Raw genomic sequence first — 27,329 nt, forward strand, 5'->3', positions numbered from 1 at the left:
CCATTCTTGTGTGTTTTCAGAGGAGGGGGCAGGTTGTGTGGGATCTGCCCAGAGACCCTCAGTGCACTCCCTGACTGCCTGGCTCTGCACTACCCCTGGGTGGCTCTGCTTTCTTGCACTGGGGAGAGTGGAGGGAGGACCTCGGATCCCTGCAGCTCTGCTCACAGACGCCCACCCTGGGATGCCAGCGGTGTATTTCCTTCCATCTTCCCAGGCTTGGCAGGAGCACACTGCTTCCCTGCCCTCCTGCCGCACTTGGAGACGAACCAGTGACGTGGCTAGGTGGAGCCCACAGCAAACAGGACAGCTGGTGCCCCACCCAAAAGGCGATGGATGCTGTGCAGCACTACGGGCCCAGTGTTCCCAGATCTTCCTGTTTCTCAAGAGAAGCCAGAAATTCAGATTTTCATGTGAAATCTCTGGATTTCTAAATCCTGGCGACCTGCTCAAGTTTCCCAAAACCCCCTCCAGGGCCCAAGATGGCAATCTCTGATTCCCAACTTCATACCTGGGGATCTCGTTCTCCAACAGCTGTGCGACCTCCCAGCTGCCTGCTAGATTGAGGGGGTCTCTGAAAACAAGGCCTCTCCTCGCTCCCTCCCTGTCCAGGCCAACTCTAGGCAGAGGCAGGGGCTGAGAGAGTGTGTTGACTACAGACGGATACGTTGATTGAAGAGTGTGAATCCGTGAGTCTGTGTTTCCAAAAGACCATCTGGCACCCAGACACTCTCTCTTCAGCTGCCAGCCCACGCTGGCAAAGCAGAACAGGGGGCCCTCGAAGCTCCACCCCACCACATTCCACAGAAATCAGAGAGCAGAGCCACTCAGAGATGCGCATGGGATCCAAGAGGGTAACACAGAACAATCGCCAAACAAGGCTCAAATGTGTTGAACTTTCACAATGCTAATGAGAACGCAATAACTCTGAAGCCTGGGGAAGCGAAGGAGCTGCGGACTGGGGTCAAGGGCACCAAAGGTCATGTCCTTGCTCTCCTCCTTACCAGTTCTGTGACTTCAGGCAAGTGCTTCACTCCCTTTGAACACTGATGCCAAGTTGATGTCAGGTTCCTGGACTACAGCATGGAGACAACAAGGCCTACTCAGAAGAGTGAGTGTGAAAGTCCCAGGAGGTGACGTGGGGCAAACTGCCCGGCCTGCAGGATGTAACAACCTCATGTGCACTAACGGGCGGCACCGCAAGCAACATAAATTACAACAGCGATATTTTTAAAAAAACAATCTATGTCTCCAGCAGATAGAAGATGTCTCTATGGCTGTCTCTTTCTCTCTGTCTCTCCGCCTTTCAAATAAAATGAAAAAACCAAACATCAATATACATCAAAGCCTTTTCTTTGGCCGGCACCATGGCACCTGGCTCCTGCCTTCGGATCAGCACGGTGCACTGGCTGCAGTGCACTGGCCGCGGCAGCCATTGGAGGGTGAACCAACGGCAAAGGAAGACCTTTCTCTCTGTCTCTCTCTCACTGTCCACTCTGCCTGTCAAAAAAAAAAAAAAAAAAAAAAAAAAAAAAAAAAAAAAGCCTTTTCTTTAACTATTCCTGACCATATGCACCGAACAATATGCTTAGGACAAAAACTACAAAACTTTGAGCACCGTCTTTTTCAATGCAGCACGATTTATAACAACAACAGGGATCTGGACACTCAATAGATTCCCGTGGCCAATAAACAATGATGACAAACAACACAGCACAAGTAACAGCACCAAGGAAATGCACCTGGATCCTCCCCACCACCTCATCCCGAGGGCGGGCGTGCAAACGCGTGGACTGCGCAACACAGATTTGAAGACAACGGAAAAATCAAAACAGCTGTTGGGCTGGGATGGGGAGATTGAGAGTAGTTTTTTAAACGCCTTTTACTGATGCTATATTATTGTTTTCACAGCAAATAATATAGTGAGAGGGGAGCTTCATGGGGAGGGAGAAGACAAAAACACAGCTGCCAACAGCAAAACAACTCCTGGCCAAGGCGCCCAAGCTGGGAGGGGTGGTGATGCCAATCAAGAGGAGCATGTAATTACCAGGGGCAGGATGAGGTTGCGCCTGCCCAACCCTGCCCAGGTATCGTGTGTGGCAGCACCTGGTACCAAGTGGGCAGTCAGCCCGTGGTGGCGGGAGCTGCAGCTGCCGCCGCTGCTATGGCTAAAAACACCGCGCAGGAAATCAGGAAATTCAAGTCTGGTTCTGGCTCTGCTGCAGACTCACTGTGAAGGCTCGGGCAAGAGACTCAGTCTCTAACTCTGCCTCCTCACCTTGTAAAGCAGGAGCAATCAAAAGCCGGCACCATGAAGCCTGGGTTCTACCCTACCACGGGAGCCCAGGCTGCCAGCCTCCCCACCTGCACAGAGAAGGGGCCACACCAGATTCCCTGTGACCCCCGAGCGCTGGTTGCTTCCATTCTGAGTGGCGGACCAGGACTGCCTTGGAAGATTATAGCACTCTAACGACAGCTGTCATTCACTGAGTGCCTACTGTGTGCTTCACGTGCATTTAATACAGTTACCTGCATTTACCTGTGCTGAGCCCAAAACACTGGAGGCTGCCAGGTTCGGGCTTCACAACTCCCCTCTTCCATCTGAACCTATTCCCTAAAAACCCAAGAGCGGGGGGTGGGTGTTTGGCTCAACATTAAGATGCCACTTGAAACACCCGCATCCCGTATCAGGCTGCCTGGGTTCCAGTCTCAGCTCTGCTTCCGATCCCAGCTCCCTGCCAATGCACACCCTGGGAGGAAGCAGCTGACGGCACTTGGGCCCCTGCCACCCATGTGGGAGCCCTGGATGGGGCTCCCGGCTTGTAGCTTCAGCCCGGCAGGGGAGGAAATCAGGCATTCTTGACCTCAGCACCTCTGCCATTTTGGACTAGATTATTCAGGGGCCATCCGGGCACTGCAGAATTCTTAGCAGCTTCCCTGGCCCTGACTCGGGTGCCAGCAGCCCCCCATCACTGCCCAGTCGTGACAACCAATATGTCTCCAGACAGTGCCGAATGTCTCCCGGGAGACACAATCGCCCCTGCTGAGAACCACTAGCAAAGAAGATCTCCCCCAATCCCATGGCTTTAAATACCATCCACGCCATCTACCCTGACTACTTCCAAATTTATGTCTGCGGCCTGAACCTCTTCCCCGAACTCCACACTCATATATCCATCGGCCTGATGGATATCTGCACTTGAATGTCTAACAGGTCTCTCCAAGTCAGCATCTCTGACACGGAACTCCTGATCTATGAGGCCCCTGTCAGACCGGCACCTGCTGCAGCCTGCGCCTTTGCAGCCAGTGACAACTCCATCCCTCTGCTGCTCGAGCACAACACCTTGGAGCCGTCCCGGACGGACGCTACCTCCCCTCTCTCATCTCATCTCCAAATCCATCAGCGAATGCTGCTGGCTCAGAATAAGCCCAGAATCTGACCTCCTCTCCCCGCTGCCGTCACCCCCACTCCGATCCCAGCCCCAGCTCTCTCTCACCATGATCACTGCCCTAGGCTCCTCCCTGGCCTCCCCCCTATACCTTCGCCCTCCCAGAGTCTCTTTCCACGAAGGGGCCCAGGAATCCTTGATGTGTGCCGGGTGTCAGGCCCAGTGGTTAAGACGCCTGCATCCCACTTCAGAATACTTGAGTTCAGAGCAGGCGTTGTGGTGTAGCCTGTGAAGCCTCCACTTGCAATGCCGGCATCTCGTATGGGCGCCAGTTCCTGTCCTGGCTGCTCCACTTCTGATCCAGCTCTCTGCTATGGCCTGGGAAAGCAGTAGAAGATGGCCCAAGTCCTTGGGCCCCTGCATGCATGTGGGAGACCCAGAAAAAGTTCTTGGCTCCTGGCTTCGGAAGCACAGCTCCAGCCATTGTGGCCAATTGGGGAGTGAACCAGCATATGGAAGACCTTTCTCTGCCTCTGCCTCTCCTTCTCTCTGTAACTCTGACTTTCAAATAAATAAATCTTAAAAAAAAAAAAGTAGATCATGTTCACTCCTGCTCTCCAAACCCCGCAGCTGACCCAGCATAACACAGCAGAGTCCCACATGCCCCTCCACTTGGAGCTCTCTCCTGCCCTCTCCTCTCAGTCACTAGGCCAGGTACACGGGTCCGCTTGATGCCTCCAGGCCTTTGCACCTGCTGTTACTCAGGCTGCCTGGAAGGCTCCTACCCGCAGCACCCCACCCCAGCTCTGCCAGGCTTCGTCCCTTGCCTCCTTCACGTCCCTGCTCCAGTGTCACCTCTGAGGAAGAGGGTCCCTTGAGCCTTTTAATATCTTTTATGTTTTAAAGATTTATTTATTTACTTGAAAGGCAGAATTAGAGAGAGGGAGAGACAGGGAGCAAGCCACCCTCCATCCACTGGTTCGCTTCCCAGATGACCACAACAGCCAGGGCTGGGCCAGGCCAAAGGCAGGAGTCAGGAGCCAGGAGCCAAGAGCCTCATTCAGGTCTCCCACGTGGGTGCAGGGGCCCCAACACTTGGGCCATCTGCTGTTGCTTTTCCCAGGCACATCAGCAGAGAGCTGGATCAGAAGTGGAGCAGCTGGGAGACACCGGATGCCAGTGTCGCAGGAAGCAGCTTTACCCGCTATACCACAACGAAAGCCCCAGTCTTTTTAAATAACAACCCAGCACCCACACCCGCCCCTTTCCCTTCCCGGCTTCATTCTTCTTCCCAGCACTCATCACCATCTGACAAACTGTGTATCTCACTTGTTTACTGATTTACGGTCTGTCTCCTCCTACCAGCACGTGAGCTTCTTGCTAGTTTCACAGGAAGCAGGCAGCATTTGCCTAGCCATCGTATGTTCCTAGCAACCACACTAGCACCTAGCATATAATAGGCACTCAGCAAACACACGTGGCATAAACCTCCAAACTAACACGATATGGTAAAGAGCACTATCAGAGCTGATATTGGGGGGCAGTGAACTAAAGTCCACGCTGCTCCGGTTCTGATCCAGCTCCCTGCAAATGTTCCTAGAAAGCAACGGAGGACGGCTCAAGTACTTGAGTCCCTGCCACCCACATGGGAGACCAGGATGGAGTTTCTGGCTCCTGGCTTCAGCCTAACCCAGCCTGGCCACTGCAGCCATTTGAAGAGTGAACCAGTAGATGGAAGATCTCTCTCTCTTTCTTACTCTGCCTTTCAAATAAATACATCTTTATTAAAAGAGAGTATTATTATTATCTGTATAAAACAAGGGGATTGACACTAAAGAGTGGTTAAAGAACTGGATCCAGATGCCTTAGCTAGAAAGCAGTTGCCACAGACACACTCAGACCCACCCCCAAAGAACCTCCCAGAGTCTAGCATTAGACAGGATTTTTGGATGATTGACAGATCAGTTTTTTGTTTTTTTTTTTGTTGTTCTTGTTGTTTGTTTGTTTGTTTTTTTGACAGGCAGAGTGGACAGTGAGAGAGAGACAGACAGAGAGAAAGGTCTTCCTTTGCCGGTGGTTCACCCTCCAATGGCCGCCACGGCTGGCGCACTGCAGCCAGCACACCACGCTGATCCGATGGCAGGAGCCAGGTACTTCTCCTGGTCTCCCATGGGGTGCAGGGCCCAAGGACTTGGGCCATCCTCTACTGCACTCCCTGGCCACAGCAGAGAGCTGGCCTGGAAGAGAGGCAACCGGGACAGAATCCGTTGCCCCGACCGGGACTAGAACCCGGTGTGCCGGCGCCGCAAGGCAGAGGACTAGCCTAGTGAGCCGCAGCGCTGGCCAGCTCTTTTTTTTTTTTAAGATTTATTTATTTATTTGAAAGTCAGAGTTACACAGAGAGAGGAGAAGCAGAGAGAAAGGTGTTCCATCTGCTGGTTCACTCCTCAAATGGCCGCAACAGCCAGAGATGCACCAATCTGAAGCCAGGAGCCAGGAGCTTCCTCCAGGTCTCCCATGCAGGTGCAGGGGCCCAAGGACTTGGGCCATCCTCCACTGCTCTCCCAGGCCATAGCAGAGAGCTGGCTCGGAAGTGGAGCAGCCGGGACTTGAAACCGCGCCCATATGGGATGCTGGCACTGGTGGCGGCGGCTTTACCCCCAACACCACAGCGCCAGCCCTGACAAATCAGCTTTTAAAAACATTTAAGAGGGGCCAGTGCTGTGGCATAGCAGGTAAGCCGCCACCTGCAGTGCTGGTATCCCATATGGACGACAGTTCAAGTCCCAGCTGCTCCACTTCCAATCCAGCCCTCTGCTATGACCTGGGAAAGCAGTAGAAGATGGCCCAAGTCCTTGGGTCCCTGCATGTGCGTGGGCCAGAAGCTCCAGGCTCCTGGCTTTGGATAGGCCCAGCTCTGGCCATTGAGGCCATTTGGAGAGTGAACCAGCAAATGGAAGACCTCTCTCTCTGCCTCTATAACTCTGCCTTTCAAATAAATAAATCTTAAAAATAAAAAGTGCTTACTTTTAAAATAAACAAGCACTTAAGAATATTAATTACCCAAGGTAAAAAAAAAAAACCTTGACTTTAATCTCACAATTTATACAAAATAGATAATGGACTTATATATAAAACTTATATGTAAAACTATATGTTTCCTTATATGTAAAACTTCTTTTAGGGAGAAAAAAATAGGAAAATTCTCTGGAAGTTTAATAGGCAAGGAGTTCTTGCACTTGATACCAAAAGCACCACTCATAAGGGAAATTTGATAAATTGGCTTCATCAAAACTAAAGCTGGTTGCTCTGTAGGATGAGAAGACACAAGCCAGGAGAAAATATTGGCAAACTAGACATCCGACAGCAGACTGATACCTGAAAATCCAATAGCAAAAGAAATGAATAATCCAATTATAAAATGGGCAAAGATATGAACAGACAACACCAAAGAGGACATAGAGATGGCAAATCGTGTGTGAAAAGATGTTCAACAGCACCAGGCATTAAAGAAATGCAAATTAAGACCACTAGACACCTCTCAGAATGTCTAAATAAAAAATAGTGACAACATAAATGCTAGAACGGCTGCAGAACCCTGGATCATTCACACACTGCTAGTGAGAATGTAAAATACTACAGCTACAGTGGTAGTCTTAAAAAAACTAAACATGCGGTTAGCATAAGACTCATCAATTATACTCCTGGGCATTTATCCCAGAAAAATGAAAACTCAGGTTCGTACAAAAACCTGCAAACTAAAAACTGGAACCAGACCAGATGTCCTTCAACAGGTGAACAGTTAAACCAGCTGGGGTATGAGCCACTTCATGGAATATTACTCAGTAACAAAAAAGAATGACCCGGCTGGCGCCGCAGTTCTCTAGGCTAATCCTCCGCCTGCGGTGCTGGCACACCGGGTTCTAGTCCCAGATGGGGCACCAGATTCTGTCCCGGTTGCTCCTCTTCCAGTCCAGCTCTCTGCTGTGGTCCGGGAAGGCAGTGGAGGATGGCCCAGGTCCTTGGGCCCTGTGCCTGCATGGGAGACCAGGAGGAAGCACCTGGCTCCTGGCTTCGGATTGGCACAGCACGCCAGCCGTGGCAGCCATTTGGGAGGGTGAACCAACAGAAGAAGACTTTTCTCTCTGTCTCTCTCTCTCACTGCCTACTCTGCCAGAAAAGAAAAAAAGAAAAGAAAAGAAAAGAAAAGAAAAGAAAAGAAAAGAAAAGAAAAGAAAAGAAAAGAAAAGAAAAAGGATGACCCATTGATACACACAATGACTTGGATGAATCTCCAGAGAATTATGTTGAAAAAAGTTCATTTCAGTGCCAGGATAATTCAACAGGAAAGAATAGTCATTTCAAAAAACGGTGACAGGAAAACTTGATGTTCACATACTAATGCATGAATATCCAGGAATCTAGGACCTCAACTTCACCCTATATACAAAACCAACCCAAAATGGGTCAAGGACCTAAATGTAAGACCTGAAATTACAAAAATCTAAGGGGAAAAAAAAAAAAAACATGGCCATGAGCCCTCATAACTTTGGATTAGGCAATGGTTTCTTAGATACAACATCACAAGCTAAAGAAAAAATAGATAATGCTCCACTTCCACTCCAGCTCTCTACTACAGTCTGGGAAAGCAGCAGAAGACTGCCCAAGTCCTTGGGCCCCTGCACCCACATGGGAGACCTGGAAGAAGCTCCTGGTTCCTGGCTTCAGATTGGTCCAGCTCTGGCCATTGCAGCCATTTTGGGGGTAAACCAGTGGGTGGAAGACCTCTCTGTCTCTGCCTCTCCATAACTCTGCCTTTCAAATAAATCTTTAAAAAAAAAAAAATGGGTAAGTGATCTGAATAGACATTTCTATAAACAAAATAAATGACTAATAAACTCACAAAAACTACTCAACATCATTAGCCACCAGGGAAATGCAAATCAAAACCACAATGAGATATCATTTTACACTCATCAGGATGGTTAAAATCAGAAGACAGGCCTGTGGCACCAGCATCCTATACGAGCACCAGTTTGAGTCCTGGCTGTTCCACTTCCGATCCAGCTCTCTGCTATAACCTGGGAAAACAGCAGAAGATGGCCCCAGTCCTTGGCCCCTGCACCCACATGGGAGACTCAGAAGAAGCTCCTGGCTCCTGGCTTCAGACTGGCCCAGCTCCAGCCGTCGTGGCCATTCGGGGAGTGAACCAATGAATGGAAGATCTCTCTCTCTCTCTCTCTCTCTCTCTCTCTGCTTCTGCCTCTCTGTAACTCTGCCTTTCAAATAATAAATAAATAGATCTTTTTAAAAAAAAAATAAGAAGACAGATAATAACAAGTGTTGGCAAGGACGTAGCAAAACTGGAACACTCGCACACTACAGGTGGGGATGTAAAATGGTAGTTGCTTTAGAAAACATTCCAGCAGTTTCTCAAGGGTTAAACAAAGCGTTACCACATGACATATGGTATATACACAAGAGAAATGAAGATCTATGTCCACGTAAAAGCTTACACATGAGGAACAGGCCCTTGGCACAGCAGTTAAGACAATGTTTGGGACAACCACAGCCCCTATCAATCAGAGTGCCTGCATTTAAGTCCCAATTCCAGCTCCCTGCTAATGTGCACCCTGGGAAGCAGCAGTGACGCCTCAAGGACTTGGGTCCTGGCCACCCCCACAGGAGACCTGTATTGAGTTCCAGCCTCCTGGCTTCGGCCTGACCCAGCCCCAACTGTTGCAGGCATTTGGGGAGTGACCCAGCAGATGGAAGATCTCTGTGTACCTCTCTTACTCTTTTCCTTTCAAATAAGTAAAAATAATTAAACATTACTTTTTAGAAAAACTTGTATGTAAAAACGAATAGCAATACTGCTAGTAGACAAAGCTACAACCCAAATGACCACCAGCTGATGAATGGGCAAATAAAATGTAGTCTACTTCTACAATGGAACATTACTCAGCAACAAGAAGGAATAGGTACTGCCACACACTACAGCTCGGACAAACCTGGAAAACATCATGCTAGATGCAAGCAACCCGGCACAAAGGACTATCATTTGTACAGTTCTGTTTCTATGAAATGTCCACAGAGAGGCAAATCTGCAGAGACAGAAAGTAGATTGGTGGTTGCTAGGAACAGAAGTACTAGGGTGAAATGGGGGGGACTGCTAAAGGTCACCAGGCTTCCTTTTGGGGTGATGAAAGTGTTCCAAAATCGATTCTGTTGACGGTTGCATTACTCTGGGAGTATACTAACCACCAACAATGGTGTACACTTCAATGAGAACTGTATGAGATGTGAATTCTACTGCAATACAACTCCCACCAAAAAAGCCAATTCCAAAAACGTAGATACTCTATGATTTCATTTACATAACATTTTTGAAATAGAATTTTAAAACTGGAGTGATTACAAAGGGTGAGGGGGTGGAGGAAGAGAAGGAGGTGTGTGAGGTCATGAAAGGGGAATGGGGGAGAAAGACCTGTGGCACAGAGGGCTAAAGCCTCTGCCTGTGCCCTGGCAGGCCATATCAGAGCCCTGGCTGGAGGCCCAGCTGCTGCACTTCTGATCCAGATCCCTGCTGATGCTCCTGGGAAAACAGCAGAAGACGGCCCAAGTGCTTGGATTCCTGCCGCCCATGGGGGACACTGGGAATGGAGTTCCGGGCTCCTGGTGTGGGCCCAAGCTGTTGTAGTCATTTGATGGATAATCTCTCTCTCTCTCTCTCTCTCTCTCTCTCTCTCTCTCGCTTTCTCTCTCTCGGGATTCTGCTTTTCAAATAAATAAATCTTTAAGAAATTAAAAAAGGAGGGGGAAACATTAAGTGCTTGTAGGGTGACCAGACGGTTCAATACTTCTCTGCAGTGGTGAATACAAAAACCAGCACATGACAAACTGTGTAGACCAAACACACACACAGACAAGTGAAACTGGGGAGGCCTGCACGAGACCCGGGGAGCCTACCGACGTCAGCGGTGACCTACGCTGTGGTTCTGCACAACGAAAGGGGCCACGGGAACAGAGAGCTCGCTGCAGCTTCCTCAGAGCAGCAGGCAGACCCACACTATCTCAATAAAACTTCTAATTAAAAAGAAACGCTGACATCACAAAGAAAACCATTGTGTTCTCAATTTCCCTTCTGACTGCACAGAAGAGAGCGCTTCTGGCGCAGGTGTATCATTGCTCTTAACAGCTGCTTTATCCCCTTTAACAAGGAGGAACAGGCTGCAGGCTCAATGCCCAGGCAAGGGAATCCGGCTAGAATTTAAAATGCACGTTGATTTGACAGTGTTGTTTATTTTATCTGGATGATGGAAGGCAGAATTAAGAACACAGATTCCAGAGCCTGCCAGTCAAAGGGTTCCAATTCCAACTCTGCCACTTGCTAGCCGCCTGCTCTGGCCCTGTCACCTTGTCTGCAAGATGCAAGGGACACCAGTACCTACCATGCACGCCTGTGCGCGTGTGAGCGCCTGACACCCGGTTTCAGCCACTGCTGTCAGCACCCTAACAAGGGCTCAGCCCTCTGCCCCTCCCCGCTCACCTGCGCACTTGGTGCGGCTACGCAGGGGCGGCCCGGGGCGGCCGGTGCCGCCGTCCCCGGGCCGCGTGAGCAGCACGCTGATCTCGTACTCCGTGTCGGGGTCCAGGTGCCACAGCTTGTAGGTCTGCAGGCTGACGGCGTGCACCTCGGCCCAGGGGCCGCGGGCCATGCGGTACTCGATCTCCTTGCGCACTATGGGCCCGTCGCCGATGATAGAGTTGGTGTTGAGCTGGATGATGAGGTAGGTGGGGCCGGCCCGCAGCAGCTGAGGGGGCGCGATGGGGGTGGGGGGCTCTGCGAGGAGATGCGGAGACCTGGTCCCCAATTCTGCCTCCCATTATAGCCAAGCCCCAAGGGCCCCCTGGGTCCTTCCAGGCCCCTCAAGCAGCTACCAAGCCCTCGACCAAACCCGATCTGGAGCCCCGGCCCCACCCCGGGGCGGCCCTAAGGCGGACCACACCCTCAACTCCCGCGGCCTCAGGGAGCTCTCACTTGACCCCGCCCTCTCGGACCCCGCCCCCTCACAAGCCCCGCCTCCGCAGGCGTGGGCGCGCTGACCCTTGACGATGAGCTCCGCGAAGTTGGAGACGCCCGCGCCGCGCGGGGCCTGAGACACGCAGCGGTACAGGTCCTGCTCGGCGCGGCCCACGGCTACCAGCGGGAAGGTGGCCAGGAAGCGCCGGTGGCTGATGTGCCGCACGCCGGCCGCGGGCACCAGCGCCCCGCTCTGCCGCTGCGGGGGGGAAAGGGGGTGGCGGAGTCGGGCAAACGCGGCGGCCGTCGGGGTCCCGTGCTCGCTCCGGCCCGGGCCAAGGGAGGGGGTCACCGACTTTGCTCCCTGTGGCCGTCCTGGGGAGGCTGCCCGCCCGTCCTCACCTGCAGGAGGAAGCGCTCGGCCTCGGCCGCTCTGCCCGCCGCCATGCACTGGAACGACGCGTTCTGGCCGGCATTGACCTCCACGTCGCCCAGGCGGGAGAAGTGAGGGGCCTTTGCTGCGGGAATGGAGCGCGGGGTTGAGCTTGGCAGGGGCGGCGGCCGCGGGCACCCCTCACCCCTGCGCCCCGGTGGGCCGGGACTCACCGCAGGGGTAGCTGAGAAGCAGGATGTCATCCAGGCCCATGTAGCCCCTGCGGTCGGGGGAGATGAGGGCCTCAAACAGCACCTGCCGAGGCAGAAGGGCCCCCGTCACGCCCACATCCCTCCTGCCCGGCCCAGGACGTGCCCTCAAGGGGCGTCCTCAGCCAGCAGAGGACAGCCCAGCCTACACCGGCCCTCCCTACCAAACCCACCAGCGGAAGCACCCACAGCCAACAAGGTCCAGGCCACAGGTGCCAGTCCACCTGCATAGTTCCCTACAGGCAGCCAAACCCTTCCAGACAGGCAGGGTCTCCATGTGGGCACAGTTCCAACTCATCCCTCACTCCTCCTATGAATCATGACCTCTCACGCTGGATCCGCACTGACCCCTGCCCGTGACCGCAGATGGACTCCTAATACCTAACACAGACTAATGCCAGCCTCAGCTGCTCCCCCGCTCTGACCTCAGGCTGACACCCCTGCCCGCCCCCACCAGGTTCAGGCTGACCACAGACTGGGCCCAGCCCACCTGATATTCACTGGGCCAGAAGGTGCTGACGGCCAGCTCCGCCTGGTGCCACTGACGGCCGTGGGATCCAGTCATATTCCAGACAGCGCTGCCCAGGGGGCCCCCGTTAACACGCACGTAGACGCCCAGGGTGCCTGGGCTGTGTCCGTCCCTGCTGTACAGGAAGTAGCTGAACTGCACACAGTGGGTGTCATTCTCGCTCAGGCTCTGGAAGATGACGTGGGCCCGCTCGCCCGGGGCATGCTGGGAAGCATTGACCATCAGGTAGGAGCCTGGGAAGAGAGGAGGAAGAGTCAGGAGGTGAGGCCATCTCGGGGGTGGGGGGAGGGACACAGAGGAGGAGCAGAAACAAAGGAGTCGGTTCTGAGTTCTGGTCCCTGTTCTGCCTCCCTGGGGAAGGCCCTTCTAGTCCCAGCATCTGTTTCCCAAAGAGGAGGCAGTGCAGCAAAAAACACAGACCTGACTTTCTAAAAACCCGTTTCGGCCCCTCACCGGCTACAGGACACAGTCCAAGGCCCCACGGTTCCTGAACCACAGCTTTCCCCTGGCTCCAGCTGTCCCCGGCGGCACGGACTTAGCTCAGGAGTCACATGGCTGGCATAGACAGCACCCCCCCCCACCAGGCCGCCTCTTCCAAAGGCCTCCCTCCTGGCCCCGGGATCATGAACAACGTCACGTCTGTGAGGCACCAGGCTGGGAAGTCTCGGGGCTCTACTCCATCCCCAAGCAGGCTCTGAACCTACACTGAATGAAATGTAGGACAGAGCGTGAATGAAAGGACATTCACTTCCAGTCCGTACCCCCCGGGTCTCATTTCCTGCAATACAGATTCGCTAGATGTCCCATGTGGAGAAAGGCAGCCCGGCCCCTTCCGCACAGATCCAGGCCGTGTGCTCTACCACATGGGTAGAAGCTGACGGGACCCCTCAGGACCTGGCTGGGAAGAAGGCTAGGGAGCTGCCACTGGGGCTCCTCCCACGGCAGCCACTCAGCGCAGCCGCCTCCCAGACCTGGCTGCTGGCCAATACAAGCTCATTCAGATCCCGCCCCAGGAGGGCTCCCCCGGGACTCCACAGAAGGGGCTCCTGCTCATCTCTGTGAGCCAGGAGGAAGCTGCGGAGGCAGGCGGCTCCTGGGTCCATCCTGGCCGGGAGGTAAGCACAACTCGCAGCCCAGGACGGGACAAGATCCAGGTCTCCCTGGGCCATGTCCTTGAGCACGGGGGTGTGCCCTGCTACTCCTTCCCATCTCATGTGCCTCTTGCCTCTCCCGCCCCTCGGCCTCTCTCTGCTGTCACTCCGCACCCCTCCGCCTCCGTCCCATGCATTTCTGTCCCTGTCCCACTTGCCACCTGCCCCAGAATCAGCAGCAGGTACATTTCTTGCTCCCCTTCCTCACGGGCTGGGTCTCTGAGTGTAAGAGAAAGACAAGCAGTGCCCACCCAGGATGGTCGGGACTGGAAAAGGTGAAGTCAAATCCTCTCTCTTGGACGTGAGAGCCCACTGTGTGCCAGGCGCTGAGGAGTGGCGAGGCCCACCCAGGGGCCCTGCCGTGGTGGGTGCCGTGCCACAGCAGATGCCAGCTCAGCCATGCTGGGAGCCCTGGGTCACTACGATGATAGGGGAAAGGTGAGGGATCTTTAGGCTGCCCCGTCCTGGGGTTCACTCAGAAAGCCCATTAGGTTCTCACGCTGTCATGTCCTCTGACACAGCCCCTATCAGTAACCTCCGTCTGCCTTATCCTTTTCCTAATTCCCAGTCGATTCTGCACCCAGTGAAGAGGGGTACTAGTTATTGGGTCTCCTCATATACCCCCAATAGCAGCACCTAAACAGCCAAGCCCCAACACCCCCGCCCCGGGTGCTCTGCACTTTATATGTGCTATCTAGTAACCCTGTAAGTAGGCTGCTGTTCTCCCCATTTTTGCAGTTAGGATCATGGGGGCTCAGAGAAGGGAAGTGACCTCCCCAAGGTCACACAGCCGGTAAATGTCTTCGAGCCTCTGGAATGACTTCATAAGGGCCAAAATCAGAGTAGGAGGCCCATACTAGAATCCATAAAATGAGTCTCCTGGCTCGCAGTCCAACGCTCAGGATGCCCAAAGTACCCCAGCCCAAAGTGGGGGCGCAGCAGGGTAGAAGTCAGGGAGGATCTGGGACTTGCAGGAAGATGAGACAGAGGAAGGTTCTGCACACATCCGGCCCTGATGTCACTGCTCTGTCAGCATCTGCCCCAAGACCCACAAGACGGCCTCCCAGGGGAGGACAAAGTAGGGAAACCTGGCAGAGTGGGGCGGAGCCTGAGCTAAGCTGCAAGGGGTTTAACCCTCAGCTGTAAAGGCGTTGATTACTTGAACCTGCACCCGCTTGACAAGAGACACTGCCTGACATGCAGGATCAGACAGCGCCACCGGAACTGCTTCTGCAAGAGAACAGAGCGGGACGGTGCGGTGCGGGAGAGGAGGCTCACCGTGGGGCAGGTCCGCAGGGGCCCGGGCGCCAGGCTGGATCCGCACGCGCTCCCACTGGAAGTCGTCGTCCTGGGCCTGGCTGTACTCGCAGGGTGCTGCCGGGTCACTCACCTCCTCGAAGGTGCAGCCGGCTGGGAAGGCAGAGCCAGCTCAGCCCAGGCTGGGGCAGGGCTGCCCACCAGGAAGGCTCCTGGGGCTGCTCTCCCGTCCCTCCACCCAGACCCACTCCCCTCCTCTCCCTCTCTCCAGGACCCTCCCCCACTGCTCCCTCCAACTCACAAAACTGCCCCTCTTCCACCCTCTTCCTCTACCCTGCCCCCATCCCAATACCAAGACCTCCCCCACACCACCCACTCCCAGGCACTTCCCAAGGACCTCCCACTACTCATCACCCTCAAAGACCCTCTTCAGGAACCGGCGCTGTGGCGCAGTGGGTAAAGCTGCCGCCTGCAACGTTGGCATCCCATATGGGCGCCGGTTCATGTCCCCACTGTTCTGTTTCCCATCCAGCTCCCTGCTAATGTGCCTGGGAAAACAGCACAAGATGGCCCGTGTGCTTGAGTCTCTGCACCCATGTGGGAGACCTGGGTGAAGCTCCTGGCTCCTGGCTTCGGCCTGGCCTAGTGCTGGCTGTTGCAGCCATCTAGGGATTGAACCAGCAGATGGAAGATCTCTCTCTGTTCCTCCCCTCTCTCTAACTCTTTCAAGTAAATAAATAAATCTTTAAAAAAAAATTAAAAAGTCCCTCCTCAATACAGACAGTTATCATTATTGCTGTGTCATCAGAACCCCACGACAACTCATGAGACGGACTAGAACCAGCCCCATTTCACAGACAAAGCAACTGAGGTCCCAAGAGGCTGAGTGACTTTCTCAGGGCCACCCAGCTAGGGACAGAGGTGAGGTCTGAACCCAGGTCTCCTGACTGCTCCTTGGGGTTCGCCCAGAGGACAGAGTAGGCCCCAAGCCAGCCTGACAGCACCTCCAGGAAAACAACCACTGCCACCCCCAATCGACTCAGGCTTAGGACAAGCCCAGCACAACACCTAACACCACAGTGCAGCATCACATCCGTTGCCCCTGGGGGTTCTGGACCCCTATGTGAGGGTCCTTCAGAATGTCCGTGGGAAAACAGAATTGCAAGTCTGGGCTGGGGCAGGCATTGGGCCCAGTGGTTAGGACGCATCCCGTATCAGTGTCTGGGTTTGGCTCCATTCTCCATTCCAGCTCCCTGCTAATGTACACCCTGGGAGGCAGCAGGTAATGACTCAAGTGCTTGCCACCCACGTGGGACCCCTGGATTGAGTTCCTGGCCCCCAGCTTCCGCCTGCTCAGCCCCAGCCATCACAGGCACTTGGGGAATGGAGATGGGAGCTTTCTCTCTCTCTCTCTCTCTCTCTCTCTCTCTCTCTCCATCTGAAATAAAAAGTACAAATTTATTTTGAGGCAAAAAAATTTCAGTACAAAAAAAGTTTGCATATAATATGTAGAAAATGCATATTACAAAAAAAACCATGCATGGACTTCAAAATTGTTTTTGCACCAAAATAAATTCATATTTTTAATTCCACTCTCCCAGGAACTTTTTGAAGTACCCTTGTATATAATGTGCTTTTTCCTGTATATACCTACCTATGCTAAGGTTTAAGTTTATAAATGATGCACAGTAAGAGGTGAATTGCAAAAACTAATACTAAAATAGAACAAGTCTAACAATAAACATTATTTAAAACTTAGGAGATTTTTATTTCTGGAATTTTCCATTCAATATTTTTGGACCACAGTTGACCCCAGATAACTGACACCATGGAAAGCGAAACCCCGTGTGGGCTGAGGGGAGGATAAGGCATTATTTGTACTCCACAGATGGCAGGGGATTCAGGCCTTGCCCAAAATCAGCCAACTCAGGTCTCTGCATGCGGGAACGGAACACACAAAACACAGTCTTGTGTGCACTGAGCAGTGTGTGACTTGAGGAAGCAAACAGCCATGATTTGGAACGGATATGAAGCCGTTTAAATGAGAAGGGGAGGGAGGGAGGGGGGATTGCAATGGAGGTGAGGCCGCTGGCTGCTGACGAGGCCCAGGGATCGCAGCTGGCTCATCAAAGCCCTGAGCCCAGCACCTAATAAAACCGGGAACATGGCCGGTTCAGAGAGGAGCTACAAACCGGTGCCTGCAACCACCCCCAAACCTCAGTGCCTGCGAGGCGGCCGAAGCATCAGAGAACAGCAAAACGCCTGAGCAAGTGGCGAACAAGCAGGCACGAGCTGGCCCAGGCTCTGTCCTGGGTGCCTGCCAGCCCCTGGTACTTCCATTGGACAGACGAGGTGACAGGCTTCGAGGAGTGCAGGGATCTGTCCACAGTACAGCATGGCAGCTCGTGAGGGCACTGTGGCACCAGACAGACTTGGGACAGAACCCTGGCTCTGTAATTTGCTAACTCCTGTGACTGTGGGCAAACTGAGCCTATTTCCCCACGCAGAGACGGGGTTGGTAAGCACTCGAAGCGGTGGCCCTCGTAGCACAGTACCTAGCACGTGGAAGTGCTCAAAAAAGAGCAGCTCCTACTATGTGCTGCTGGCGCCTCCATGAGGAACAGAGGCGGGGTCTGAACTCCAGCGCCAAAGTCCGTGCCTCCTACAGGGAAACGATTTTGTAGGAGGTGCAGCAAACCTGGGCTGCTTCCCAGCCTCAGGAAGAGGAGAGAAAGGGGGCAGACGGGAACCAGGGAGCAGCAGGTGCAGCGCTTGGTGCTGTCGCTTCGGGGGCTCCATGGCTTCCTCGGCTTCTCTAGCTGCTTCCATGACGTAACACAGAGGAGCACGCCGCTGTCGGGGCCTCTGCTCGTCTTGCACTCCATCAGTGTGCAAAGATGAGATGCGGGCATGCAGCTGGCACCAAGCGGTGCAGAAAGTAACAGAAGATTCTCTGCAGGACCCGGAAGGCCTGGCTGCCCCTTCAAGCCTGCAGAGCCCTGGGGGGCAGCATGCCCTATGACCTGAGAGGGACCGGTAAGTTTTAACCCCATTGGTGCTGGAAGGGCCTCAGCTCTCCCTCTAGAAAATGACCCACAGTGCATCACAGAGAGAGGACATGGCCAATAGGGATGGCCAGGGAGGGCTTCCTGGAGGAAGAAGACAGCTGACTTCTGCCTGGGGCTCAAGTCCTTCTTCCTTCAAAAACTGCAAGGCAGCTACCCCAAGATTGCCCACTCATGGCCTGGGGTAAACCTGAGAGTGCTGACTCCTTCACTTCTTCTGGTCCATCCTGAGCCAGGCCATATGACCTGCCTGGACTACAGACGGATCTCCAAGTGACACTCAGACCATCTGACTTCAGCCAGAGCAACCCCAAGATGGAATGGGCCCATTCACAGGACCCCACACCGACTGACCCATACTGGTGACCAATTAGTAGGCTGGCCTCAGCCAGAGTGGTTCTCAACTGACTGTCCCTGGGCAGATGACACCTGGGCTATCTAATGTCAGCCAAAATGACCACCAGACTGACTGACCCCAGGTCGGTTGATCCCAGCTAGTATAACCCCTGACCCCAACCAAATAATCCCCACGACTCATCCCCACCAGGGGGGTAGCCCAGGCTGACTGAGCCCACCCGGAGTGCCACCCTCCTGCCGATCCACGTCCATCCAGCACTGTGTGTCTGGGCCAGGCCCAGCTGCAGTTACAACCCTTACAGATTTCATCTCTGGAGAGCCCTGACACCTGCTCCCCAGCTCTCACCGGGATAAAAACAATCAGCTCTCCCCAGCCCTGCCAAAAGCCCCCCTCTCCTCCAGCCTGGACAGCTCCAGAGCCCCAAAGTCAAGTCCCAGCCCACTTTAAAAGACCCAACTCCTGCCAGAGGCCAGGGGCAAAAACTAACTCAGACCTTGAGTTCAGGGCAGAAGTGCAGCTTAGGATCCCTCTGGGTCCCACTAACACTGACAAGGGCACCGACACATCCCCCACACTCCACCACCCCAGGGGGCTGCCAGTCACCGCATGACCACCTGTGCGGGTACGCATTCACAGTCGCCCCAAAGACAGAGAAGTAGGCTTGGAGAGATGCTGCCATTTGCCCAGGCCACGCGGCCACAGAGAGCAGAAATGGGTGTTTAAACCACCCACTTTATTCCAGGAGGCCAGGCACAGAGAGAAGAAAGCCCTATCTCCATCCCCTGTGGGCCACACTCAGTGTCATTCCCAGGACATTTGTCCCTGACACAACAAGGCAGGTCCCAGCAGGTGTATTACAGATGCAAAGATGATCGAGATTCACCTGGCTTCAGGGGCCTCACAGTCTGAATGGGGGTACAGGAGTGAGACCAAGAGACCGGGCAAGGCCAGGAAGGGGAGGGTTCATAGAAGGGAAAGGCTTCCTGGAGGAGGCTGCCCACCAGCAGCGCAGGTGCAGGTATTGCTCTGGGGGGTGAGGTGGATGGGAGGGCGTTGAGGGAAAGAAGGAAGCGGTAGTAAACACACAGCCCAGCGCCCAGACTGGCTGGAGACAACGGAGGGAGGGGAGCTGAGGCTAGATCATGGAGGCCTTGAATGCCAAGGTGAGGGGGCCAGCCTCATTTTGAACTGGGGAGCCACAGCAGGTGTGGAGCAGGGAAGGGCCCAGAGTCAGGTGAGACAAGTGCCACCTCCCACAGGCCCTGAGCAGTCAGGCAGCCTCTCCAGAGATCACACCAGGACCCAAGCCACCCAGAGGTCCCCGGAACCAGTGAGGGAAGGGGCTTCACATTCCTGTCCTGGATGCAAACAGCACCCACTCCAAGTCACACCAGAGAGGTGCACAACACACACATCCACTCCTACTCCCCAGCCTGGCCAGAGCCTGGAGACATGGTGCCACTGAGGCCAGGCACAGGGCGGCCAGCAGGTCTCTGCCTGGGCCCCCCATATCTGCAGAGGCCTCCGAAGCAGCCAGGACCCCCGCCCACTGCTCCCCCAGCCCCAGCTCCAACTGGCCCAGCTACATTCCTCCGCTAATCTCCCCAATCTGCCGGGCGGTTGCCTGAGCAACCGCCCGCCACAATTTGGGAAGCAGGGGGATGGTCTCTCCACATCCGGCTGGGCTGGGCTCTGGACGGGGTGAGCTAAGGGACAGAGCTCGCTCTGGAGGCTGGCAGGAGGGGAACGCACATCTCCACGTGCAAGTTCCCACATGCTGCCCGGTGTGTTTGTGTGTGTGAGCGCGCATGCATGGCTGTGGGAGTGACAGGAGAGCCTGGCACCAGGTTTCAAGTCTTCAACAAGAGACCTGGTTCTCATTCCCGCTGAGCCTCGGGTCCATCTGTGACCGCTGGCAGGTGACTGGCTCTCTCTGCCCCTTGCTTCCTCACCTGTGAGATAAGGAGGGCACCCTGCTATTCCAACTGCAGTGGTGTGAAGTGCCCATGAGCAAGGATCATGTGAGGGCAGAGGGGGCCCCTGGGGGGACGGGTGTGGAGGTGAGCGAGTGTGAGCACTGGGTGTGCAGACGCACACGTCTGAGCAGCAGCAGGCATGTGCCTAAGGGGTGCACACATCTGTGGTGGGGTGAAGGGGAGCCATGCATGTGCGTACGTGTGCACGTGTGTGTGTGAGTGTGCGCCACGCTTCCTCTGCCCACCGTAGCTGCAGCTGCTCCTGTTTTCTGAAGACCCTGGGTAAGCACAGCCTGTTCACCATCAGATGTCTGTTCCCTTTGCTTTGTTCACAGAACATCCAGTTCCCAAGGGTGGCCCTGGAGAGAAATAAAACTTCTCCCAAATGTAGGAGCTAGGATCTTACCGCATACCAGGCACAGCCCCCCATCCTAGCCTAGGAAACCCAAATATGATCCCGGTGACAAGGCTGGTCCATTTCATCATCCGGAGCTGTCCCCCTGTCCTGAGTTGGCCCATTCCAACCCGGGAACCAACACAGGTCCTGCTCCTGGACGTCCTCACCCACCCCAGCCCTACCCTGGATTCTCCACCCCAACGACTTACAGCTGCATCTCTACCTCCCAAGCTCCTCCCTGTCCCTCCTGCCTCTGAAGCCCTCCCCAAGCCCTCTGGGTAGAAGATGGCTAACAATGGCTGCACTAATGGGGCCCACAATTCCAGATAATAGGACACTGGCCAGCCGCACCCAGCTCCAGAACTGTGACTCCAGCTCAGAGGCCTGGGCCGGCCTACCTCACCACACTCACTGCCAGGTCAATGCATCCAGACTTGCGCTGGGGTTCCCAGAGCTGCCCACCAGAGCCCCAACCAACTGATGAGCAATGATTCATGGCCAGGGCTGGCAGCAACATACCCACCTTCTAATCACCCAGGGCTCAGCATGGCCACAACCAGGAAGATGTCTCAGGGTCGGGCCACAGGGAGAGAAAGCTGAACTGGCACCACCCAGCAGAGCTAACACAGAGCCCAGCAATGCCAACTTCCTACCATCTCCACTGAGGATGCCAGAAAGCCAACTGCAGCAGGTGAATCTATGCCACGCCCACCCCTCATCTCACTGATATGCATTGCAAATCCCGGAGTTAGTAACAGGACAGCCATATCGGCAGAATGAGGGGAAGGTCCTGCTCAGGTGTACACAGAGGCAAAGCATCAAGGCAAGGTGGGCAGAGTGCACAGATCCCTTGCAGTACAGACACCTGGGTCAGATAAAGACACCGGGCAGGACAGAGGGGCATGGGGCAACGCCACAGCCTGTGCAGTGCAAAGCCTACACTTTGCGAAGGAACTGTGGACAGACACGGCTGTGCAGTGCCACAGCACCGTGTTTGGAGGGTACGAGGCAGCAGTTTCACGGTGCACAGAAGCAGAATGCAGTGAGACAAGGCGGGGAGCTGCACACAGTGTGTACACGCCCCCGGACAGACACCTGGGCTGGTGTGGCAGAACCAGGCAGAACTGGGATGCAGCGTGGAGATGCCACATGCATGGCAGCACTGCGGCCAGCCCTGCATGGCCTGCGGCCACCACTGCAGTGCACTTCATGGCACGCTGGGCGGGTGCTCGGGGCCGCTGCACCACAGGTGTGTGGAGAAACACCTGGCTCTTCTCCCTCTCCAGGCACTAGCATGGGGCTGGGGGAAAGGGAAGGAGCTCCATGCATTCTTGCAGCAAGGGTGTGACCAGTGCAGGCATGCAGGACAGCACAGAGACACGGACAAGGGAAGGATGCAGAGGGTTACAGAGGCAACTGCTGGCTGCAGCAACCCAGCCCAGAATACAAGTTCAGGGAAGTCCCGAGGCATAGACAGCTGTAGACTCCAGCGCAGCACAAGAAGTGGCACAGCTAAGGTGTGCAGTGAAGGCGCGTTTGGAACAGTGGATTCAGTTCAAAGGCTCTGGGGACGGCACACAGCCCTACAACGAGCAGGGATGTGGCAGGAGAAAGGCCCATCGCAGTAACTGTGCAGTGCACCGACACCATGACCGGGAAAAGCCCAGGCCAGACCCCCAGCACAGCAGAGTGGTCCCACACTGCAGGGGAGGCACAGCCTCCCCGAGGTCTGTGCAGGCTGGGGCACAGGTGCACTGCGGGGAGGACATTTGATGCAAACACAGTGCCCACCTGGGGCTCTGAGGGAAACCTGGGGCAGGATCCCAGACAACACCAGGGTGCTCACACAGCGGAAGGCTGAGCTGCTGCCGAGGGCGGCGAGGGCAGTGAGCAGCAGCACCAGGCTGGACCAGGAGGCAGTGACCTGGGCAAGCCCACATGGCCGACGCCGAGCAGACGCCCGCTGTGGGAACGCAACACAGGGCGGAGATGCCCCGCCAGTCGGCGCAGTGCAGTGCTGCAGTGAGAGGGGCTAGGCCCAAATCCCTAGAAGGCCCACATGCCCAGAGCAGTGTAGACTGCCCAGTGAGGTCCTGCAGTACGGCACCAAAAAGCTCAATGAGGCCGCCATGCAGTGTGGCTGTCAAAAAGCCTAAGGTGGTGGCAAGCAGAGGGGCAGCAGGAGGGGCTCCATCCAGGACGCCAGGAGAATCCACCTTCCCAGTGCGACGCTCACCACCCAGCAGAGGACGGCCGCACAGAAGGGGGCTGCAACACTCCAGCGGGCAGGACAACTGCTGGATGGAGGCACAGGTCGGGGGGCAAGGCAGAGGGAACTCAAGAGCACCCACACACCCCTAGCAATGTTAGATCCCGGCACGGTCACACACACAGTAGGGCAGTATGAGCGTGCTGGGCCCCAGGAACCCAGAGAGCACATGCGCAGGGCGGGCCACAGCTGTGCTGCCATGCAGTTAGCTAGTGGACGACAATGAAGTGGCACTGCAGTGTTGCAAAACTGCAGATGCCACCCGGGGGTACACTGGAGGCGTGGGGAGCCCAGGCCCCCCAGGGGTCCTGTGCCCACAGCTCTGGCCAGCTGGGCTGCCTTGGAGGCCTCATCTGCCCTGTGGGTTTCCTCCCACCTTGACCCCAACTCGCCGACATCTTCCGCCCCAGTGACTCTCCAAGGGCACAGGATGAAGCCACTGTCACCCACGAGGCCGGCAGTCCAGAACTGAGCCCATTGTACAGTGCTTATGTCTAGCCAGGCACCAGCAGGCTGGCGGGCAAACAATGAAGTCAGATTCTGCTGAAAAGCCTTTGGATGACTAACGCTCAGCCCTGGCCCCCAGCCCAGGGCGGGGCGGTGAGGGGCAGGACAGGGGAGGGAGACCTACTGGGTTAGGCCCTGGCGCAAGGTGGGAGGAGGTGAGATGAACAGTGGGGAGTAAGTGAGAGGACAGCCAGACTCACCCAACCTGGCTGGTCACTGCCCCATCCCTCCAGCCTGGCCACCCACACTCCCTCCAAGGCCCAAACTTCATCAGAAGCCAAGAACAAGCTTTTCTGAGCATGCAGGCTGCCCCCACGCACGCTCGCACACACACACTTTAATAACAGCAAACACACAGTGCTTTCTGTGTGCCTGGCTGGTTCTAAACCAGACGCATATAAATACACAATGCACCCCCACGGCAACCCCATGCAGAGGGCCCAGTCACCATGCCCGTCTCACAAATGAGAACACTAATGGCTCCGAGAGGGCAGGACCTGCCCAGGTCTCACACAGCTAGAAGCAACAGAATCAGGATCAGAACCCAGACGGCCTGGACCCTGAGCCCATGCTCTCCACTACCTCACTCTCAACACAAACCATATTTACACACACACAGCCACGCAGGTCCACATGCACACGTTCTGAGTAACCCCCTTCCTCCTCTGCCAGCTCAGACCCGCCTCTCCTGTCCAGATAGGTTCCTGACACCTCCCAGTTGTCACCTCCAGCTGTCCCACATCTGCGTTCTCTCCATCCCTACCTGTCCCCAACCCTCAGCTGTCCTCCCAGCACCACCTGTCCCCTCATTGCCTGAGCTGTCCCACCCCCAGATACATCTGCACCATGAGCTGTCCCCCAGCCCCAGAGGTGACCTTGCCCACCACATAGCCCCAGCGAGGCCTCTGTCCAACACCCCCACCCCAGTCTGTCTCCCCAGCTTTGGCCCTTACATTGCCAAACTTCAGGAGCTAAACAAAACCCCTTCCTCCTCTTCCCTGCTGACTCAGCACTTGGCCCTGGGGTCTGCACCTTGGGGCTCTGGCCAAGACCTCCTGAGTCATCCAGCAGCAGTGTCTTCTGAGCTGTCTCCTCCGGAGTCCTCCCCCAGCCATCCTGAAGGCAGCAGGAGCCCCTGCCCAGAGCTGGACAAGGAGGCTCACCCCTGCCTGGCCTCTGGAGCCCCAGCTCCTCCCACCACCCCCTCCAAGCCTTGTCCATGCACCAGAGGTTCACATCGATGCAAATGCTTAGAGGACACCTGCCACGTACATCAAGGTCCTAGGGACCAAAGACGACAGAGACTCAGCCTAATGGGGAAAGGAGATGGAGGATAGTGGCATCACACTGTCACGTATGCATTACGGGAGAAGGGCGACCCACTGTGCATAGCAGGGGCTGGGAAGGCTTCACAGAGCAAGCGACTGTGGACCTGGCCTCTGAAGGCTGAGCACGTGGGCAGCCCCAGGAGGGGAGGAGGAGGCTCTCAGCAGAAGGCACAGCACGTGCCAAGGTAGAGAGGTGAGAAAGGGCGTGGCAGGTGGCCTGGCGAGCCGGGGTCACCCGGTGGGCAGCAGGAGTGGGGCCATCAGAGGAAAGGCATAAAGTGAAGCCATGTGGAAAAGAAACGGCTGGCCCTGCAGAGCCTCTTCGGCCACGTGCGGGGTGGGTTTCATCCTGTGGGGGCTGGGGAACCTTCGGCTTGAGGCACAGCGTCCTGTCTGCCTTAGAGGGGTCACTGTGGTCACAGGGTGTCGAAGCATCGGAGCGCAAGAGGCTGGTGGCAGAGTGGAGGAGTGGAGACCAAGGAGGGGGCTCCTGCAGGAGCCCAGACAGGAAATAACAAGGCTGGAGAGGACGCTGAGGCATCAACATAACCTCCTCCACAGCTGCTGGGGGGCGGTCCATGCAGACCGAGCTACTCCCTGCAGTGCCCCCCCCCCCAGCCCCCGACAATGCTGCAGCCCTCGCGCCTCTAGACCAGCACTGGGCAGAACTTTCTGGGCTGGTGGAAACATCCTCCCCCTGCACCAACAGGTCTGGCGATGGCCATGAGTCACACGTGACTTCTGAGGACTTGAAATCTGCCCAGTGCAACTGAGGGGTCCATGCTTATTTCAATTCACTTCAACTCCATGGAGATGGAACATGTGAACGAGGGTTACTGCCCCAGAACATTCCCACAGAAAGTTCTGACACTAGCGACCAGCCAGGGAGACTGCAAACCCTGGCCTTGGGTCTGAAGACCGATCAGGAGGCAGGCCCAGGGAAGGGGGTGTCAGGACACTCCCACCCAACACCCACACATGCACACCGCATTCCTGAATGGAGACTCTCACGAGACACCGGGGCTCTTCCACACCTGAACACACAGACACAGGGCCCCAAGCTCACACTCAGCAGGACACTCCATTCCATGAGAACCCTGTGGCTAGGTGCATGGCTACCCTGGCACTCAGATACCCAGGCACCTGGACAGAACACAGAGGCACTCCACACTGTCCACACCCTAACGTGAGCGCTCTCAGACACCTGGGCACACTCACCTCCACACCCACAGGCCCTGTGGGATCCTGTTTGCCTTCCCACACCCTGACCCTGGGACACCCTCACCTAGATACTGAGACATCAGCCACTCAAACAGCTGCCTGGGGCCAGCGCTGTGGCACAGTGGGTTAAAGCCCTGGCCTGAAGCGCCAGCATCCCATATGGGCGCCAGTTCTAGTCCTAGCTGTTCCTCTTCTGACCCAGCTCTCTGCTATGGCCTGGGAAAGCAGTAGAAGACAGTCCAAGTCCTTGGACCCCTGAACCCATGTGGGAGACCCAGAAGAAGCTCCTGGCTCCTGGCTTCAGATCGGCGCAGCTCTGGCCATTGCGGCCATCTGGGGAGTGAACCATCAGATGGACGACCTCTCTCTCAGTCTCTACCTCTCTCTGTAACTCTTTCAAATAAATAAAATAAATCTTTAAAAAAAAAAAACAAAAAACAAAAAAAAAACAGCTGCCTGCCCAACTCCAGGAACTTGAACCTTGGATCTTCAGCCCCCTAGGCTCCCCAGGGCCCAAAGCCTAACCCAAGCTCAGACTCTACCACACCAGGGTAACCAGATGATCAGATGCCCTGCCAGATGCCACAAGCCCTGTTCCCACAGCTACAATCATACACACACACACACACACACACACACTCCCTGACAGCTTAGATGTCAGGGTCACATCCACACACCTGCAAGTGTCACCGCAGGAAGCAGGTCTCCTTCCTTCCCTCCGGCTCTCAAGCAGCCGGGACAGGCCTGGGGCTGACGGAGGAGGGGCTGCCAGTCAGCTCCCCTCCCGCTCCTGGCCCAGGGCTCCTCCCCCAGAGGCTCAGGATGACCGTTGGGACTCAATGCTTCCCCAACTGCCAAGGCCTCATCACAAAGGGCTGAGCCTGGGGGCCGGGCCCCGCCAGCTGCTGCGGCTGGGGCCAGGGAACAGCACACAGAGAGGGCGGAGGTGAGCACGGCAGGCAGAGGACCTGCTCCCTTCTGTCTGCCAGGGACTTAACCTCAAGTCACAGCTCCCGATGACCCTCTCTGCGTGGCCTTTCCACAACACAATACCATCCCCCAGCAGAATTTTCCAGATTCCTGGAGGGAAAACCCTAGCTCTTTAATCTCTACCTTCAGTGGAGTCAGTGCGCCCCCGTCTGGCATCTCCAGCTCCGAACTTGACCCACTCCACTCCATCCATTCTCTGAAGCCACACAGATCTACTCTGCCTGGGTGGG

At 55.5% G+C, this 27,329-nt stretch overlaps 1 protein-coding gene and 1 long non-coding RNA gene across 7 annotated transcripts in view; one reads left to right on the forward strand and one right to left on the reverse strand.

The window, feature by feature from the left end:
- PTPRU (protein tyrosine phosphatase receptor type U) overlaps nucleotides 1-27,329 on the reverse strand; it is an 87,004-nt gene that overhangs the window by 55,816 nt on the left and 3,859 nt on the right. For all 6 annotated transcript variants that reach the window (XM_051856780.2, XM_051856779.2, XM_051856778.2 and 3 more), the window contains exons 2-7: nucleotides 15,010-15,141; nucleotides 12,542-12,813; nucleotides 12,016-12,097; nucleotides 11,812-11,927; nucleotides 11,494-11,668; nucleotides 10,936-11,229 (exon numbers count right to left, since the gene is read on the reverse strand). In XM_051856780.2, coding sequence (XP_051712740.1) covers nucleotides 10,936-11,229; nucleotides 11,494-11,668; nucleotides 11,812-11,927; nucleotides 12,016-12,097; nucleotides 12,542-12,813; nucleotides 15,010-15,141 — 1,071 coding nt within the window. The remainder of the gene's footprint in view (nucleotides 1-10,935; nucleotides 11,230-11,493; nucleotides 11,669-11,811; nucleotides 11,928-12,015; nucleotides 12,098-12,541; nucleotides 12,814-15,009; nucleotides 15,142-27,329) is intronic.
- LOC127493487 (uncharacterized) lies at nucleotides 11,038-15,015 on the forward strand. The gene is made up of 3 exons (XR_011390809.1): nucleotides 11,038-11,176; nucleotides 11,478-12,805; nucleotides 13,043-15,015. It is a non-coding gene; the product is annotated as an uncharacterized lncRNA (long non-coding RNA).

Source organism: Oryctolagus cuniculus, chromosome 7, assembly GCF_964237555.1.
Source record: "Oryctolagus cuniculus chromosome 7, mOryCun1.1, whole genome shotgun sequence".
In the NCBI taxonomy this organism is placed as follows: Eukaryota; Metazoa; Chordata; class Mammalia; order Lagomorpha; family Leporidae; genus Oryctolagus; species Oryctolagus cuniculus.